The sequence below is a fragment of the Tribolium madens genome, unplaced genomic scaffold, assembly GCF_015345945.1.
Source record: "Tribolium madens isolate multiple individuals breed KSU strain unplaced genomic scaffold, Tmad_KSU_1.1 Scaffold_2;HRSCAF=44;Tcas5.2_LGX, whole genome shotgun sequence".
NCBI classification, from domain to species: domain Eukaryota; kingdom Metazoa; phylum Arthropoda; class Insecta; order Coleoptera; family Tenebrionidae; genus Tribolium; species Tribolium madens.
The window spans coordinates 6,859,659-6,879,414 of NW_025400995.1; the positions used below are offsets into that span (position 1 = coordinate 6,859,659).

The 19,756-nt window shown below is 34.0% G+C and overlaps 4 protein-coding genes across 5 annotated transcripts; 1 reads left to right on the forward strand and 3 right to left on the reverse strand.

The window, feature by feature from the left end:
* The first annotated feature begins 27 nt into the window (after positions 1–27).
* On the forward strand, positions 28–12,801 carry LOC123006473 (KN motif and ankyrin repeat domain-containing protein 2-like). Of its 2 annotated transcripts, none has more exons than XM_044400987.1 (10): positions 28–263; positions 1,174–1,244; positions 3,117–3,328; positions 3,386–3,545; positions 5,813–6,033; positions 8,149–9,332; positions 11,227–11,433; positions 11,483–11,930; positions 11,981–12,181; positions 12,229–12,801. In XM_044400987.1, the coding sequence occupies exons 2-10, from the start codon at positions 1,202–1,204 to the stop codon at positions 12,415–12,417; spliced, it is 2,865 nt and encodes a 954-aa protein (XP_044256922.1). In that variant the 5' UTR covers positions 28–263; positions 1,174–1,201; the 3' UTR covers positions 12,418–12,801. The 2 variants fall into 2 exon arrangements, with proteins under 2 accessions (XP_044256922.1, XP_044256923.1); XM_044400988.1 differs by lacking the exon at positions 28–263 and adding an exon at positions 341–1,055.
* Positions 12,802–12,843: 42 nt separating this feature from the next.
* On the reverse strand, positions 12,844–15,015 carry LOC123006070 (pleckstrin homology domain-containing family M member 1). The gene is made up of 5 exons (XM_044400229.1): positions 14,698–15,015; positions 13,490–14,647; positions 13,265–13,447; positions 13,045–13,215; positions 12,844–12,998 (listed from the first exon to the last, which is right to left on the reverse strand). Exons 1-5 carry the CDS (start codon positions 15,013–15,015, stop codon positions 12,879–12,881), a joined length of 1,950 nt encoding a protein of 649 aa, XP_044256164.1. The 3' UTR covers positions 12,844–12,878.
* LOC123006072 (yrdC domain-containing protein, mitochondrial) lies at positions 15,008–15,658 on the reverse strand. The gene has a single exon (XM_044400230.1). It carries the CDS (start codon positions 15,656–15,658, stop codon positions 15,008–15,010), a length of 651 nt encoding a protein of 216 aa, XP_044256165.1.
* A 38-nt stretch (positions 15,659–15,696) lies between these two features.
* LOC123006073 (DNA-directed RNA polymerase III subunit RPC10) lies at positions 15,697–16,158 on the reverse strand. The gene is made up of 2 exons (XM_044400231.1): positions 15,951–16,158; positions 15,697–15,898 (listed from the first exon to the last, which is right to left on the reverse strand). The coding sequence occupies exons 1-2, from the start codon at positions 16,089–16,091 to the stop codon at positions 15,713–15,715; spliced, it is 327 nt and encodes a 108-aa protein (XP_044256166.1). The 5' UTR covers positions 16,092–16,158; the 3' UTR covers positions 15,697–15,712.
* Positions 16,159–19,756: the final 3,598 nt, after the last annotated feature.

Genomic DNA, 19,756 nt, shown 5'->3' on the forward strand with positions numbered 1-19,756 from the left:
GCTGGACGCATGCGCACTGGTGAGCAACTGTACTAGAATGCGTTGGTCATTGTGAAGTTATCTTTCTAAGAAGAAGTGTTGAAATAGTGTATATGTTGACAATTTTGAAAAACAAAAAGTAAAACATGTGATTTCGCGAAAATTGTGAATGAAAAGTTTGGGGAAACGCAACGATGTATTTAAATTTTTTCAAGTGAAAGTTGAGCGGCTTGAATTGGCGGTTTTTTGTGTCGTTTTTGAAAAGTTCAGTTCTTTGGAATTTGGTAGGCGTTTTGTTGATTTCCTGGTATTACAATACGCACATCTGGCGATATTTAAACGCGACAATTCATTTTAATCAAATGCCATTAGACTATTTTCATTTTGAATAAATTAGTTAACAAATACCTGTTTGGAAAACGCTATTTTTAGCGATGATTTTCTTACAGAAGGCAACTTTTACACCCATTTATTGATGGTATAATCGTTTAACTGTTATTTACAAATAAACAAATGCCTTAAAGCACGCGTTACACTCGAAAATAACATTATTTTGCACCTGCTGTAACAAATATTTGCGCAAATATTCGGCACAATAGGATTAAATTTTATTAGCGAACCGCAAGGCTAAATTAAGTCAACAATTTTTATAATACGGATTTGAGAAAAGTAAAGAAAATTAGGATCCCGCGTCGGTAAATAAATCCATCAAAATTTCTCCACTTTCTTTTGTTTCTAAAGTGTTTTTTATTCATGTCGGTGCTCTCTACAACGACACTTTGACCACGTTTTCTGGGTCAAATGTCATTTTTATGCACCACGTGGGTGGGATAATGGCTAGTACAGTGAGAAATTTCGTATTCTGTGGGGTTAAATCGTGTCAAATTGAGGTTTATGAATTTTTAAACGCCAATTGATTTAAGATTTTACGCACCTCAGTCGATGCTGACCTTTTAAACAGGCTGCTATTCTTGTGTCAAATAAAAATCAAAAGTGTAACGTTTCAGCGAGTTGAAAATAAATTAAAAAAAATCTTATTTTAAATAGCTTCATTCATTTGACTTAAAATAGCGTAGGTAAATGACTTCCATATGCGAGAATTTTGTTGTTGGTGCTTTTAAAAAATGTTATCTGCGATAAAACAATCAATATCGTATCCCTGATTATTGATAATTTTTACTTTATTTGTTGTAGTTGTGCAAATTCTGGAAGATATCTGACAATGTCATCATACTCGCAAAGCTATAGGACAACAAATGACAATGGTAAGTTGTTAAATGCGGCCATTTTGTTTTTGTAAAAAGAAATGGGACAAATCGAAGGCAACTTTCTCTTTTGCCAAAATCCTTAAATCGTGTGCTTTAATTTTTAATCAGGCCAATTCAGGTCTTACTCGTTTGTAAACTTATTTATGTTGATTTGGTCAATATTTGGATAAGGGTGTGCAGGTGTGAAGAGTACTTTCTAATAGTTCGCCCACTTGGCCTTGTTTTTATTACACAAGGGTCAATTAAGGCGCGCGTTTATTTTAAAATGAAATGAATTACTTATTCCTGAACTTATAAATAACCACGGGATGAGCTCGCTCAAATCCGGGCTAAACTAGAAAAATTATTCAAGAAACACCCACCTGCCAATAACGACTATTATTTTCCGAACTTTCCTAATTTAGAGCTGGTAATTTAAGTTCAACGACTTTGTCTAATTTTACACGAGATAATCACAAGATGACACTCGCGTTTACCCGACTTTAACTCTTTTAACTTCATTAATCAAACCAACGTCAAACATAATTAATTAGTTTTGCTTTGTACGAGTCTAAAGTCGGAGATTTCTCACCTGGAACATCGATAAAATTCCCCAACCTAATCAACATTCAAATTTTTTGTCCGCATAAACCATAAACCCCATCCGCATATTAATTTCACACTAGACGAATAGAGGAGCCTAATGACGTTTAAACTCCATGGGAAGACAGATGCTACCATAAACCATAATAAATATCCAACGTGAAACATTTTTTATAGCGTGTCTGTCAGTAACGCGTTTATCGTAAACAAATTAGGAATATTTGACATTTTAATGAGTTGTGCAAAAACTGTCCAAATCAAATGTGAAATCAAGCCCCCAGGAAAGTTTCATGAAATTTGCATGTGGGTTTAGTGAAAAAAATGTTTTTTAATGCAAGAGATAATTACTAAATCTAAATTCTCCAACATTTGTTTTGTTGTCTATTATTAAAACAATTATTCTAAAATGTTTTGACAAAAAATGTGTTTCATGCATATTTAGATGAAATATTTTTGGAAAAAAAACAATATTTTTCCATTTTTGTTTTAATATTTTTGAACATTACTCACCTTCTTGTGTAAAATAATCAAATCTCTATTAACTGTAACGAACTTTTTATCAAAAATCTTAACGTACAGGGTGAATCAGTTGAGATGGCTAGTATTGTAGATTTTTTATTAAAAATGAAATTGTTCTAATTATCTTAGACGGGAAAAAAATTAAATTTGTATTTTTTAAGGAAAAGTCGTGAAATTATAATAATCATTTAATAAACGATTTTGACAAAGATTAAAAGAATCACTCTGTACTTAATCATAATTAATTCTGATACGATCGAAATAATTGTTTTATTTATTTAAGATAAGTTATGATAGAGAGTAGCGTTTCAGTAATCTTAAAAAATATTGCAGAAATATTCCATCTTTTTTATTCAATCATTTTGTATTAATTTTGAATTTAAATTACTGCAGTAAAAAATGACACAAAAACCAATAAATTTAGATAGATCATCTCCCTCGAATCACCCTGTAATTAGTACACACCACCATAATTTTTAATTGCATGGTTTTGAAATACATACTAGAGATAAGATTAAGATTAGATGTAAACTCTCCGATATTTATTGCCACTATTCGTTTCCGTGAGGATACGGCAATAAACAGGTCTTGAAAATGTCAAAGGCGTGTCTTTGCTTCGTCTAAGATTTATAGTTATTTGGATGATTTTCCGGTAAATGATGAAACTTAAATTTAGAGTCGGGGTTTAAATTACTTCATTTCCTCTTATTGATGCAGTAAATAAATTTGGAAGTTGAAATTAGGGTAGCACAATTTGAATTGTTTTAGGGTACATCTGGGACGGCAGTACGTGCAATTGCTGCCCCTATGGCTACCACATCGACTTGGACTTCGTCCGGTACTGCGAAACGATCAGTCAGGAGGCTGACAGGACCGGGTCGATCAAACGACGCAAAGATCGACGACGACAACGACAATCGATGGAAGTTTTATTGGGAATTACGCCCCCGGTTTTGGCTGCTTTAGAACAAAGTTATAAAGTACTAGACAGGGTTAAAGCGAGTTCGGGATACAAGCCGGCTTTTTTTCTGTTTTAGACGATTCAAGAACAGGAAACTCCGAAAATAATCCAGACTAGCAGCCAGCTTCCCGTAAGTCAAGATGCTTTTGATGATGCCATCTCGGATTTTGAAAGGACTTTGCAACGTTCCAAAAACAAATTGTACAATAATTTACCAGATGTTACAGCCGTGTCAGGTCAGTGAACTTTCGCACCCACAACAACAAATAAATAAATACGTTAAATTAAATAGCAAAATTTGTGGTTTTTTACAACATTAATTTAAGTGTTGAAATAGCCGTTAAAACTCTTATCTAAATCGACAACCCGTTAATTTGGTTTAAGAGACATACTACGTACGTAAATGGGAAAAACTAGTTCTATTTTTTCCTACCGACCTTTACTATAATCGATTTACTCTACTTTATTATACCAACCGTCAGGAAATTGCTTAGAACTAAGAAAATAATAATTTTAAAAACGGATTTGTTGTAAACATGTCCAAAGCGAGGCAATTCTTCAAAGTTTGGATTTTTAAAGTTTTTTTAATTGTCACAAAAATCTGATCTAATCAATTAATGAAATTTTTTTTTCTCGAATTTTTAGAGTTGCAAAAACTACTATCAAGTATTTATAGAGATAATAAAACAGTAAAATATTTTCAAAATGCTTCAAATTTTAAAATGTCAAATAAAAAATATTTTTTTTTATGAAATTGGTTTTATACAAATTGTTACGACTACAGTAGAACCTCTATAATCCGAACTAATTACAAAGTGTTTTCCAAAACATCGATTTTTCGGAGTTTCAGTTTAAACAGAATAAACAACTGAAATATTTCTATAGGTATAAAAAATATACTTAGATATAAGTATACATACAGATTGAGTCTGTATATTTCAGCTTTATCATAAACTAATACATACACACACAGAGACACAAACGAAAATCAAAATTAAAAACTTTTTTTTCTGTGATTTTTTTCAGATTCTTTCTACAAAGTATTTCTTATAATAAATATTATTTAATTAATTTTTATTAATTCGTCAAAAATTGAAATTAATCTTGAATTAATTATAAAAAAGAAAAATCTTTGAAATACAGGATGCAAGGAGCATCCTGAATAATCTAAATTGAATTATAATGAGAGTTCAACCAACTGCAGTAGGAATACTAACGGAATAATCAAAAAATTGAAAGAAAAAAAAACCTACTGAAAAATGTTATTACAGTAGAACCTCTATAATCCGAACTAATTATTGCAAGAGGTTTGATTTTGCCGTGTATCGAATTAACTTTTTTTTTAGTTAAAATGCGTAAACAATCGAAAGAAAATCCTATGATGCGACTTTGATAAAAAAATAATATTTCAACAAAAACTTCTGATGTAAAGGGCGATTTAACTGAGATAACGCAATAGTTGTCATGTTCAGATTTAAAATTGGTTTTGTAATTTTTATTTAACCAGCCTGTATATTAAGCTATTTTAGAGATGATGGGATTAACTTTGATTCGGATCATCGAAGTTGTACTGTAGTTGGCCCAAAAACAGTGATTAAATAATAAAGAAAAAAATTGTTTTTTCAAAATAGTTCATTTAATGAGTAAAATATTAATATTTTCGGAAAGTAAATCATTGTAACAAGGATGTACATAGTTACTATTGCATTAATTTGAGTGCTGAAACGGCCATCAAAACCAAGGAATGTATTTTTTGATGAAATTTGTAGAATTAATTGACCCCGAAACGCATTATTAATTTTCGTTTTAGTTCCACAGGTACTCCATATCTGATGATCGTATAATTCTTGTACCGTTTTCTGATAGATAATACAATGGAGTATTTGCATTGATTCTAGCCCCACCTTTGTGTGATGTTCAGATAAGTTTAATTACGAGTGTACGAGTATACCGGTAGTGTTAATAAAATGTGTTAGGGTTGTGACATTGAGAATATTTAGTTTGTCAATATTGGTGTAGTTTCCCAACAAACCGGATCCTGAAAAAGTATGCCTGAAATTTCAGAAGGGGAAACGTCCGCCCCTTTCGGGCCCGCATGCATCTAATTAACCACATGATGCTCATTTGTTCTCGCACTCTAACTGTTCTTCATTCCAATAGAAAAAAATCCCAGAAGAAAGCTTGGGATTACTCGTTCCACACTATGATCCCTGGCAAGATAACTCAGTCAGTTGTGTATGCGCATGTGCGCTTGTTATACTTCGCTAACTTTACAACTTTCCTGTCTCGTTAAATAATTTTTAACAATGAAGCAAACAATACATTGCGAAAATGGAACGTTTCGACTTATACCGTGTGTGCAGTAGTGTTTTAATATTTTGTTATGTTGCGATTCGAACGTTAATTATTTATATTGATAAAACAATTTACATCGATCCCTGTTTATCTGATAATTTTTATTGTGTTTGGGTGCGATGTTTTAATCGAACTTTACCATGTCCAGAGACCATCAAAAGAGTGCCATCGAATTCTTCGATGTCATCGGTCTCCGGCTCGAGTATGACTGTGCTACCAGAAACAACGAACCGCGATTTCGACACGGTCAGTATAGAATCATGCGGATTGAGCCCTTTAGCCCTTCAAAGCATAAGGGAGCAAATGGCCATCAGCTTAGAAAGAACCAAACTACTCGAAGACCAAGTCAAACTTATACCACAACTAAAGGTAGGTTCGCCTTTTACTACTAATCAATACTGCACTTCCGGTTTCCACTAGATTAAGCTAATTTTTACCACAAATCGAATATTTCTTTAGTGAAATTATTGATTGTTGCCTTTTCACCTTTGCAAAGCCGCAAAATTAACATTTTCTTGAATCGATATGTTTTTAATTGAAAAATTTTATCGTGATTTGCTCTGTTAACTTTTCAGGAGTATTTGTACAACTTTCCATCATTAAATAATATTTCGATTTAGCTAAAGCTAAATTATGGGTTTTGCCCTAGAACGTATACAAAATCTATCGGTAAGTGTGGCGCTTTTGGGATACATTGAGTTCAAGTAAGATTTTTTATTCATAGAATTTTTATACCAGAGTTAGTCAAATTTTATCACACCTCATTCTAATTAAACGAAAATTAGAAAATGTATAATTATATTGCACTAAATTGATGTCTAACTTTAGTATGAAAAAAAGTTTTGTTTAAAAAAAAATATGTCACCAGAAAATTCCATTGCCCGTTTTTGGTAACAGCTAATCAAAAATGCGTAACAAAATCAGTCTGCAAAAGTTAGAAAATAAATTGCTAGAATTTGAATACAATGCATTTTTATATTATTTGTGGGGAAGAACCCAAAATATTGAGAAATTTTTTCTAGAAAAAATTTTCGATTCTACCATATTTTATAAAAAAAATCAGTGTTGCAGTACCAAATTCTAATTAAAAATTTTAGGCAAAATACTCTGTTGACGTTAATTATAATAATTAATTAAGCAAAAGCACAAGTAAACAATTTCTATTCAAAAATATCACTTATGAATTTTTCTACAATTTTAGTTTAGTTACTTGGTATAAAATCAAAACGGCCTTTAAAAATGTTTTTTTTTGGTAAAATTATAGTATAATATTTAACGAGCACATAATGGAGCCTATAATTCACGAGGATGATGTTTATACACGAGCCAACGCCGAGTAATCATCCGAGTGAATTATAGTCATTCAGTGCGAGTAAAATATTTACGACGTTTTATTTATGGTGTTTTTTAATGAAATACTTTCTACTTACTAAATCTATATTTATTATAATGACAGATCCGTGATTCATGATAAGTCACTAGTGACTTATAATAAGTCACGGGTGTAACTTACAGTAGCATAATGTATCTATACTTACGTAAATAACAAACATATTATTTAATAGTCGTGGATAAAAATAATAATTTTATTTAGATGTTAAAATGATATACCTAATAATAAATAATAATTAATAAATTACATTCTCAGATATAGAGGTTTCATAAAAACAAACCAGAGGTTTAAATTTTTATTGGGCAAAATGAGTTAAAGAGACAAAAAAGAAATATATACATAATTAAGAAAATACATATTAAATAAAAGTTCTCTTTTTAGTACATATTTACAGAAAAACTAATTACAATCAAATTTTAACAACTGGCAGTACAAACTTACTTTTAATTAATTTGATTGAGTTAATTTTTTATTTTACTTCACTTACTATAAGCCAGCCCTTAGTCTCAATTATTTTATTTTAATTGTAGCTGGTTTTGCAAAATGGGTGAAACCAACTCGAGAGTTAACATGCTTGATTTACTAGACCAATAAAAAGTAAGAGAATGCTATACGTTAAAAAGCTGCAAAGTATTATTATTGGTCGATGGTAGGACAATGGCAAATGAATTAGACATTGTTAAATACAACTACAAATTACATTAATTTTCATTGTTTTTTTATGAGAATTTTTAAATACATAAATATTATGAATTTTGAATAAGTAGTAAATGGAACTAAATAAATATTCTATTAGGTTTTGTTTTATGAAAAAAAAAATTGCAATAAACTTTTGTAGCCAACAATCAACAAGCATTTAAAAAATGGAATTTTTCTGGAAGATTTTTATTAAATAAAATTGACATAATTTTGAAACAATGTGTATTAGTGTATTTTTCGTGAAGCGTCAAATTAAGACCCTCATTCGGGCCTGAAGAAGCCTTAAAAGTGTACTTTTCGGTCTCCAAATTGCATTTGTTGTGTTGTCATCGAGGCTTGTAATCACATATGTATTTTTAAGTTGTCAAATGTCAATTCTGTTTTTTTTGCAGGAACAGTTATCCTCATTAAAGGAAGAAAACCGCCGCTTGCACCTCCAACTAAAATCTGAAGAAACGCAAAAATACAACACAATAAACGCGAATTATCTTCGCCAATCCCCTCAAAACAATCGAATGAAGTCGCAGTCATTCACCAACATTGACAGTCTTGACTCGAAAGAGGCCCCTCCGCCCCCACCTCGAAAAGATTTTGGGGTGAATTGTGGCGTCCTGACGCGAAATATCGGCGTAGGCCACCAAAACCCCAACACAAAAACCGTTTCAACGGCAACTCTGGATGATCTCACTGTCGATAAATGGTTCAACGAAAAAATCAAATTCATGAACAGCCAAAACATCTCGCGATCATCACAAACCCTCATTAAAGAAATCAGAGGAGTCGCTAGTCAAACAATTGAAAAACCGCCAATGATTGAGGCACAGACACAAACCGCGGAGCCTAAGAAGTATTACTCCCACGCTAGCGTGTCAGCAATCCCCAAAATTCGGGATTTCAGTGTGCAAAAATGTGTCGAGGTTTACAATATCGGCACGTCTGATGACACGATAAGTGATATAGTTTGTGAAAAATGCAGCGTTTGTAAGTGTAGTGTGGGGGTGGGGCCGGATAGTAGCGAAGACTCGCACACCAGCCCCGTCTCATTGGCGTCCCTCATGGGGCCGCGGAGCAAATCGTTCAATTTGGGCGAGGCCCCCTTGAATTTCAACTCCCGGAGTCGAACAGTGGCGTGCCAGTATGAAAATTTCGGAGTCTCTAAAGCCTCGCAGTTCGAACCTGCGGGAGTCAGTAGAGCTTGTCAATGCGAAGTCAAAACACACTCGAAAGCGTGTCAGCACGAACTTAAACAAATACACAAAAATACGCAATATGAAAGTAATTCAGTCTCTAAAGACACCGATACCAAAGATCTGATCACGGCGATAAGACATGTCGCTTGTGAAGCCAAAGAACGCAAGAAACTGACCACCGATGTCGGGTGTAATACCTGCGATGACAAAACAGTATGTGCGAAATGTACAAATAAGGAGAAAGAAGAGGTTAATAAGAAAGATACGAGTTTTACGTCGAAAATTCCGAGGCCACAAATTCCGACCACTCCGGTGGAAAATAGGAAGTTTAGAAGACAGGATACCTACACCAAAATATATTCATCACCAGGGTCACCGACTCTAGGGTGGGTTTATTTTTATTTCACCATTTTTTCATCCTTTGCATGACTGTCGTTATTGATTCACTGAAATGTTATAAATTTATTATGTGGAATTAGAGGTCATTGACCATCAAAAACAATGCTATGTAAACATTGGAGGACAATAACTACAAAAGCTTTTTCTTGCTTTAACGATTTGTGCGTGTTTGGAAAAGCACTCAAGTTCAGTTATTTGAAACCCGGAACAGTTAATCGAAAATTATAAAAAAATTAGTTCAAACCCCTCATTTACGGCAACTACGATTTTTGAATGTAGTTCAAAATTTTGACTGAAAATATTTTTTTGCTTAAAAAACTCGAAAGACGAATTCTAAGTTTAAAACCTGAATTCAGACTCTTATCTACATTAAGAATTTTCATTTTAAAACTTTTTATCAAATTGAATGACGTCATGGAACTCTACGAAATAATAATAATGCCCATGAAATTTCGGCTTCCAAACTTGGAATATTGTTTCTCGAATCAGAAATTTCGAATTAATTAACGAATTCTCACTAAAATTTGGGAATTCGGACCAGTCAGCTGATAAATTTTCACTTTGGAATTTTAATTTTTGGAATATGAAACTAGATTTCTTATCGAATTTTGAGTTTAGAATTCACGGTCCTATTTTTTTAAGCTAAAATATCCGATTTGCAAACTTATAATTTCTACTTTAAAATTTTCGTCTTGAAATTTCCTGTTACACTTAAAATTTGGAATCAATAACAAATTGAGTTACATACTGGAATTTCGTAAAATAAAACAGCAACAACTATGGTTTCATTTCAATTTTTTTCCGAATTTCGACTTCCGAATTCGGAGTTTTTATATTAAAAATATGTATATAATTCCGAAATAATAATAATAATAAAGCGAATTTTAACTTTGAAACCAGGAATTGGGATTTTTTTAGATAGAAATTTTACTTTGGAATTCTAATTTTAAATCATAAAATTTAGATTCTGTGAAAGAATGGAGTTGAAAATATTGAATTCTCAGAAAGTAATTCTCGAACTGCAAATTGGGATTTTTGATTTTCAAATTCTCTCAAACTTAAAATTCCGAACTCAGTAACAAATTAGGCACAACCCGACGTTGCGAGATTTTTTTTTTTTGTATTATAAAGGCCACAACTATGACTTATGAATTTTTATTAAACTAGAAATTCTGACTTAAAATGAAGGAATTTTCACTTTTCATCACAGTGTGAAAATCGAAAGTGTTTGGCAAATGATGCTATGTTTTTATATTAAAATATTGATTAAATAATAATAGGAGAAAACACATGTTGAAGCAAATCTGTTAAGTTTACCAGATATTTTCTGCGGAAAAAGTTTAATCGTTGTTTTTCTACCAATAAACTTTTTAAGTTACACATTCAACTTATTTTTATGTTTTATGTGAAAAGGAATGCGGAAAAAATAAAATGCATTATTTAAATTGAAACACCTGTTTGAGCTCTGATTTTCAAAACTTTGTAACAGGAAATTTTTAATTCATTTAGTAATTCATTTATCCGAAGACAAGAGTCTTGACGGACACAAAATCAAAATTCTCCTTAATATTATAGAATTTTGACTTTTGAACTGATTTATAAAAAGGGGTGTTCACCATCACCTCCCCCAATCAATCGTATATTGCGCTTGCGCCCACGTCTATTTAGACTATTGATGATAGAACCAAAACAAAATCATCCCTTATCGTAGTTTTATCGTAATTTTTCACCGGTAAAACTATGCTTTGAACTGATTTTTAACCGAATGTTGAGTCCGAAAGAGTGCTCACAAAATGCTCACTGCTCTTATATGCATCAACATATCCTTTTGACGAGGTAAAGTGGAGTGTTACATAACAGTGTTGTCATTTTTCTTCACAGATTATCAGGACTCGACTTGTCCCCAAAGTCACCATCGAACGAACTCTCAAATCCGATAGATAAATTAACACACAATTTCAAATTACCGGAGAAATCTCATGCTCAAAATGGCGTTGCCGCCCCCACGAAAGTGCAAATACAAGAATCAACACTGCCACTACCGGAAACGGCGTTATTCAACCCTGCTAGTGCTCAACATAGGAAAAAGTAAAAAACATTTACATAAAATGAAACATTTTCGTAATGAATTTTTCAGAGCGGTACCAAGCAAAGAAATGCAAGGTGCGATGAAAGTACTGAACGACTCCCTCCAAAAAAGTCAAACGAAAAATCTAAAAAGTCACAACGCGATTAATATTGTTCAACAGGAATGGTTTAAAATATCAAGCCTGTATACGGCAAATCCGTTAGATGTTGAAGACTATTTAGACGCTTTTGAAGAAGTTTCTTCAGTTTTGCTCCAATATATTGTTAATATGACTGATGAAAGTGGTAACACTGCGATGCATTACGCAGTGTCACATGGGAACTTCGATGTAGTGTCCATCCTGCTTGATTCAAAAGTTTGTGATATTAATAAACCGAATAAGGCTGGTTACACGAGTGTTATGTTGGTATCACTGGCCGAAGTCAGGTCACAGACACACGCCAACGTCGTGCGAAGGCTATTCCAACTGGCCGATGTCAACATTCGGGCAAAACAGGTTCGAAAACACCAAAAATAATTAATTCCGTTAATTATTTTTTGTTATAGCATGGCCAGACTGCTTTAATGTTGGCGGTAAGCCACGGCCGGCTCGATATGGTTAAAATGTTACTAGAGGCAGGGGCTGATATTAACATTCAGGATGAGGATGGTAGCACTGCTCTCATGTGCGCAGCCGAACACGGCCATGATGAAATAGTGAAACACTTTTTAACACAACCAGATTGTGACTCCAGTATTACCGATATCGTAAGTTTGTGTGTTGGCACCATTGGTTATTAATTTGTTTGGTTTAGGATGGGAGCACTGCGCTCAAAATTGCAATGGAGGCCGGCCATAGACATATCGGGGTTTTACTCTACGCTCATCAAAGAAGGCTCTACGGGAAAAAGAAATCGAAACCCGCAAGCCCTAAAACCCCATTGTCACCCTTGCCTATACGAAGCAGTCATCGTGCCTTAACCGATACTAAAACTACTAAGTAGTTATAACTTGTTAATGCCCGGTTTCTGGAACGACTTAACATTCGGTAAATTTTATCGCTTCGATAGTTACTAAGATAGCGCTGATTTGATTGCGTGGAAACACGCATAATTGCTATAGAAATAGCAATTATGGAACCGATAAAATTTATCTAACAATAAATCGTTTCAGAAACCGACCCTAAATGTTTTAATAGTTGTTAAAGGTGTGTCATAATTAGTTTTATGTAGTAGACAAAATAACTGTTTGTTGTAGTTTTGTAGGGACCAAATTATCGAATCACTAATTTAATTAATTACATTCCATTGTTGCTACTTACGTTTTTTATTATTTAATTCTTTTGTATTATATTTGTATATTTGTAATTAATAGACTCACCTCTAATAAAAATCATTGTTTTACTTTAGGTGTAAAATGAGAAACAAATAAAATTGAAAAACTAAATTTATTTAAATTCAGAAAATTATTCAACTGTAGCACCAAGAAGAGGCAAATCTGCCCTCTCCTTCCTCCTCTTACATTTCGGGCATGGTTTTGTTGAATTAAGGCAACCTTTATGATAAACTGCGTTGCAAACATCACACTAGAAAAAACAATGAAATAAAAAGGAAAAAGTAATCAAAACTTACGCGATAAATATGTTCAACATCAAAGGGAAACAACGCTTTTGGTTTGTTGCAAACTTCACAAACGAAACCTTTCTGACTACACAACCAACAAGCAATCACATGTTCTTTGCCAAAATTAACGACAGTCTGTAAATGTTGCGCTAAAACCCCACTTGAGATTTCAGCCAAATCCTGAAACTCACTTTTGAAAAATCAGATTTCACTCTGTTGACATTATTACAGAAACTGAATACTGATGCACATGTTCATACATATATTCACGCGGCCACATTTGTTTCTGCAACTGTTCAATAACCGGCTCTCTACACGTGTATAAATAAGCTCTTAAGAAGTTCAATTGGTTTCGTAGGATTTGGAGTTGTGCCATTTCTTCAACCACTCCATAAATATAAGGGTTTAAAGTCTTGAAAAACACATATAATTACACTAAAAAATCCCAACTTACTTTAAAATCTATAGTAGGATGGTCCTTAATTTCGTTAATATAGTTAAAAGCTTTCTGCGAGACTGGATATGATTTGAAATCCCAGTTATGTATAATTCGGGCTGGGATTGAAATTTCCTCCTCACTCATGCAAGAATCGCAAAAATATTCGGCAGTGAAAGCACAAACTTTGGGTTTTATGGTAACACCCAAGGCTTCTCTACACCCTGCACACTCGTAATTCTGTCTGTCTAGACCTTTCTCTTTACTAATTCGACCAATGAGTGTCGATAGTGGTGTTTCACTTTTGGCCAAAAGGACACTTGATTGTCCCACATTATTATTATTAGGTGTGTCCATTTCACCGATATTGTGATCCTCGAATTTCTGCCAAACTTCCCTCAAATCGGGAGTTTTTATATACCCGCCACTCAACATATTGTAACTTTCAATCAAAGCATTAAAACTGCCTTCCATCGACTTGGGTTCGGGATTTATAACCGGGGGAATCTCCTTGGTGGGGTTAGCCGCAGCCTCTTCGATTTCCTCTTGAGGTTGACTGTCGTCGAACGACCAACCAGTCCTCCTATTCAGCGAGTTTCCCACAGTATACAAATTTTCCGAGTCTGTGCTTTCCGACAGCGACGATTTTAAATTCTCCTCGCTTTTATTTATCTCAATTTTGTCTCTATGTTTGGCTAGAATGATCTTCAAAGCTTCATCTTCATTCAACGCAACCATTTGTTTCAAGCCCGAATTTTGCGATGTTATGGACATAGCCGAACTCAAAGAACAAGTCTCGGAGTTGCTTTCAGGAACTGTGCGAGTCTCTTCAACCATTTGAGCCACGTCGTCGCAAGGCGCTACAGGACAAGCCTTCAAAGTTGGAGCCCAAATGCCGGCAAGGAAGAGACTAGGCAATTGCCAAGTGTTTAAAAGGCTCGAATTGCAAGGTAACGTTACGGTTTTGAAGGCCTCGACGCCTTCGATCAAACGTTGGGCTACATCAACGAGGTCGCTGTCGCGCAAGTAGGCTGTGGGCCGGTAAAAAGACTTCAAGGAGCTGGGGTCACGTCGAATTGTCATCAAATAAGAAGACAAAAGACAATCGTTCAGGGCCAAGCGGATCCACGCCCGGCATTGGCCCACCTCGCTGGTTATCTGGGATAGGTGGGTTATCTAGAACAATTTTTAATTTGTCAATCTTGATATTTTAGAAAACTTTTTACCTGGTCTATAATTTGGCGGTGTGATATGACAAGTAGAGGGGCCCAAAAGCTGGGCTCTGGCCTCTCGTCAACGTCCGCAATGGCCCTTTTGAACCTTTTGCTCAAGGAGTCTCTCAAGCCGTGCAGAAAAATGGCTTCGATTGTCATACATAAGGTGTTTGAAGCTTCAGTAACGTCCTCCTTATTAAGTCCATTTTCTTCAACTCCGCAGTATTGTATAGCTTTAACACTATTTGACAAGTGATCTGTTATTGATTTTTTAATTAAATTGTCTTTATTAGTGTCCGAAGAGTGCACACTTTTAAACAACTTATTCATGTTTGTTAAATAATCCAAATCTGTGCAAAATCGCAATAGTTTTATCAACCGCAATACCCTGTCGCACAATTGTATACAACCCGCATTCTGATAAGTCAATAACAGTGGAAGCTCGTCGTCTCAAATCGTCATTTCCCAACTTGCCACCATCGAAAACTGCACCAAGTTTATCCCACAAGTCTTGAAATTCATGAATTGTTAACGAACTTGGCTCGTTACTTAAATTCGCACTTGTGAGAGCCAAAGGTCGTCCTAAACCTCTAGCCAAAGCCCGAATAAAATGATAATCTGGGATTCTAATCCCAACTTTTGTGTTAAAACTTAGCGACTTGTCAAGCTTGTTTGCACAAGTCAGAATGACAGTCACCGGGCCTGGGAAGAGGCTTTCTAGCAAGCCTTTGGGTAAATGCTCAACTTTGGCCCAGGTTTTGACCTCGAGGACGTCCCCGAGACAAATAGCGACGGGTTTGTGCTCGTTCCGGCCCTTAATACTATACAGTTTGTTAACTGAGGTTAGATTTGTCGCGTCACAAGCAAGTCCGTACACGGTATCCGTGGGAACAGCAATGACACGGCCCAACTTAAGCACATCAACGGCTAATACTTCAGCATTTGGGTCCCCAATGGGAACGTGCAATGCCATAGAAACACGATTTGGCGATAGTTTTTTGAAGAGTGGCGTGAAAAAACGCATCGCCTATTCTCGCCAATTGTGGGCGCATTCGGGGTTGCAACAGCGGTAGAAATTGGTCATCGGCTCGTCAGCAGAACGAGTTTGAATTTGCAGGAAGTAGGCTCGGGGGCAGCTGCATTCTGGACACGTTTCCGCAGTTACGTCGCAATTTTTCCACGCATCTTCGCCACCAAGAACGTCATCAACCGACTAAAAACCACGACGGAGTTAAACAATGAAAACTATTTTATTTATCTCTTACCTTCACTTGATAGTACGTGCGGTGCGAAATTTTTCCACGAATGGGAAACGACACCGGGCAAATTCGACACGAAAAACTTATTCTCCCACAAATTTCTTGAGCAAACAGCAAATTACCACAAAAAGGACAAAACACAACCATGACCTGTGATTTATGATGAAATTCGACTTGAATTCACATGCTATGTCAAAAAAATGACAAATGTCAGTTTCTCACGTTGGCAGCACTGATCAGGACATTAACAGAAAAACCGTGGGAATTCAAATTCGGATAAATTTGCATCAAAAAGATTTTATTCAGTTATTGATTAATTAATCAATAATTTTTTCTCAAATAAGTTGTATGTTTTTTTATATGGGAACACCGAATAATCAAAATAAAATAATAAGTATTTTCAAAAAAATATTTATTACAAATTCAAACAATTGTACAAGAATTAATTTAATTTATTTGATTTAAACATTACAAAATTAAATATTACATAATAATAAAAATATAAATGATAAAAATTCATAATTATTAAAAATGTGTATTGTTGGTTGCCTATACTAACATATTTTTTGATTTTAAATTTTTTTCAACCTAGTATATTGTAAACAAAATAAGGAGGTTTTTTTTCATTTTTTCTCTACCAATCGCTTATTGATTTGATAAAATTCTGAGTATTAAGTGTATTATAAGTTTTGTTCATCAAAGTAGATTTCTTGTAAAGTTAAAATTTCTTGACATTAAAGTTTGTTTCAAAATGAGGTACAATGTCGAAATCGGGAACGGAAATAGCAGCAGTTTGAAACACATCGATTTAAATAAACGTGTGATATAACAGTGAGAGACAAATGTGGAATTCTGTATCACTGGCTAGTAGTAATATATGAGTTGATATTAGAAATGACCTCAAAGAATTGCAAAATCTTGTAAGAATTTGTCATTGCGTACTCTTAGTTTATTTAGAATAATATACTACAATTTAAAATATTTATTTATATTTTTACACATGTTGAGCAATAAAAAGGTCTGATGAAATTTGCAAAAAGAAATAAGTATTTAGAGTGAAATTGTGATGGGCGGAAAAGGAAGTTGCATGAAAGTGAACGAGACATGCTTATCAGATTGCTGTCACTACAGACAAATCGATAAAAAGTACATACTTACCTGTTTGGTTATAAAATGCATTTCGTGTGAATCCATAAATATTTGGTGAATTACGTAAGCTAATTAGGAATGAATAAAATCTTCCGAGCGCGCCATATATGATCATAAATAATTCTGAAGGTCAAGGATTCGAATCGAAATTTCACTTTTTCGTTAAAAATCACGTAGACATGGTGACCGTATTAGCACCATTACCCGACTAAATTCATTCATAGTTGTAGTTGTAGACCTATAAGTGATACAATTTGAACTTGATGAACTGGTTGGGGCTTCTTAACCGGTAAATCGCTAAATATTTACTCACTCAATAAAATCACTAGTTTTTCCGGTTAGTAAATGACTTGTTACACTTGACAGATGTCTAGGGTCAGTGGAGGCACAGGTGGTGTGGGATTTTTTCAACGCGAAATTCAATTGTGTGAACGCGGCCTAAGATTCTTGAAAAAGAAATTCGAGTAATTGGCGTCCGTAATTACATTAAAAGAATCCACAATTGCAATAAGAAAGAATGGTTGCAAAAAGCGCGCAACATATAGCCATTTTTGTTCACTATGTACGCAATAAAATTTCATGATGGAATTCTTTGTAGTTATCCATCCAACTAAGTATAGCTGTTACAGTTGAGAACCAACTATATGTTGTAAGAATGTGTAGAGAGAGACTAGATCAACCGCTGATAACGATGGGGTCACCGGGGGGTCACTTCGACACTTCCAGATTATAATCGCCTGAATTTCAATTTAAAACTGGGTTAATTTTATTATACAGTTTTTCCGTCTTATTCATAAAAAATATTAGTGCCAAAAATAGGCGCTACCGGTTTGATCAAGCTATGATTGATAAAAATATGTCTGGTTTAGTTGCGTCTAAAAATAAGTGAAAATGACAGAGATGGGCGGACTGTAGACAGTCATACCCACATGTTTATCAAGTGGAGCGTCAGCCAATCATTATGGAAGTTGTATAATAATTGTGACTTCTCAAAAACTGATTTGTCTAGCGACTGCATCGACGAATTAATTTATTCTTAAGACATTTTCTCTTTTTCTCGATGTCTCTGTCAGGCCTTAATAAATGATCTTGTTAAGTATTTGTTTTATTGTAGGCTCTCTATGATTCATTGGACAGATTTCCATTAATTAATTTACGATTTTTTTTTGCTTAAACTTATGTCCACTTATTTGATATGCGCATTGTAATTAACAAATGTAACGTTCTTGTTAGCTACTAATTAGTTAATTTCAATTATAAATCGACTTGTTGCAACTACAAATGATACATGATTTACCCCCGAATCGGTTTGCTCAATCTCGAATTATGTTTATTTAGGTACAGTTCTGAATTTATTTCAATCAAAAACATTTCTTCGAATGAGTGCTTACGCATTAAAGAAGTGAACGGGAGCATTACAGAACCTCTATAATACCCATATAAAAAAGCATCAACCACCCTTTGTTGATTCAACAAGGGTCCATCTTCCAGGGAGGTCGATTATCATCACACCTTTTGATACTGTTATTTTTTACAACAATTGATTTATAGAGATACCGCCGGATTTTTCAAAGGGTGAATATTAACTCTTCTACCTCCAAGGTTTCAAGACGATTTTCCTAGGGGCGACTTATTCCCATTTATGAATAAAAATTACAAATGCCCTTTGCAAATCAAACCATTTTATCTCTTGTAATTCAGACAAAAACTTAATCAAAAATGAATTAGTTAAAAAAGAAATTTATTTATTTCATTCTGAGACGAAACTAAAGAAATTGGTGCCACAAATACTTTTTTCCATGCTTTTCACTCGTTATTATAGCTCTTCTTTCTGATGTAAAAATATTCAAAAATAGTCGATTCACAGTTTAACATATTTTTGTTTAAAAACTATATGTACAGGTACTTTTCCGGTTTACTCTCCGAATCATTACGTCATGCATAAAGATCAAAATGTTTTGGTACATACACCTAATATCTATTCCAGAGTTGGTCCGACTGTTTTGAATCACTCTGTAAGCCCGTTAATACTTCCTAAGGTAGCTAAAGCGATAACTCGACCTTATATGAAAAAATTGAATGCGTGGATTAGGACTTGCCGAAAACTTAATCCGCACGGATTGAGAAAATCCCTTTTTCTCGAAAAGCGTGCGTCGCATAAAAATATCCATAAGATTTTTTTTTAATTAATAAGTAAATCCGTATTTGTAAAAAAATATTCAACGTTTTTCAAAGCAAAATTTTTCGCCTTAAATATGTATAGGTTGACCATAATTCCCCCTCTCCTCTAATTAAAGTACTCAATTTTTAATCGCACTAACTTAAAACACAACAAATTACCTCGAATGCAAATTTTTGTAAACTTATCTAAATGGGTTAATGAGATAATTAAAAAAGACTTTTTGGTCGGTATTTTCAGAGAGTTGTAACTCCCTTAAGAAGCATTTCCAGACATATGTAGGTCCACAAAAAAAAATTATACAATAAAATAACCTAAAGCATCACTCTCCAAAATCTTTTACCGTTTTTTCCGTACAACCTGGACAATGGATTTGTAACTATTTAATAAAATAATGGTGCTGCAAATAGACTGTCCTGTTTGTACTGTTTTTTTTTTCATAGAACATTTTTCTAAGACGTTATAGTTGAGACACTACGAAATT

Coding starts and splice junctions, on each gene's coding strand:
- LOC123006473 (XM_044400987.1), top strand. CDS start 1,202: ATGTCATCATACTCGCAAAGCTATAGGACAACAAATGACAATG. Junction 6,034..8,148: donor AACTTATACCACAACTAAAG/GTAGGTTCGCCT, acceptor TTTTTTTTGCAG/GAACAGTTATCCTCATTAAA. Junction 11,931..11,980: donor TCAACATTCGGGCAAAACAG/GTTCGAAAACAC, acceptor TTTTTGTTATAG/CATGGCCAGACTGCTTTAAT.
- LOC123006070 (XM_044400229.1), bottom strand. CDS start 15,015: ATGAATAAGTTGTTTAAAAGTGTGCACTCTTCGGACACTAATAAAGAC. Junction 13,448..13,489: donor ATCCTACTATAGATTTTAAA/GTAAGTTGGGAT, acceptor GTGTTTTTCAAG/ACTTTAAACCCTTATATTTA. Junction 12,999..13,044: donor ATGTTGAACATATTTATCGC/GTAAGTTTTGAT, acceptor TGTTTTTTCTAG/TGTGATGTTTGCAACGCAGT.
- LOC123006072 (XM_044400230.1), bottom strand. CDS start 15,658: ATGGCATTGCACGTTCCCATTGGGGACCCAAATGCTGAAGTATTAGCC.
- LOC123006073 (XM_044400231.1), bottom strand. CDS start 16,091: ATGGTTGTGTTTTGTCCTTTTTGTGGTAATTTGCTGTTTGCTCAAGAA. Junction 15,899..15,950: donor GCACGTACTATCAAGTGAAG/GTAAGAGATAAA, acceptor CGTGGTTTTTAG/TCGGTTGATGACGTTCTTGG.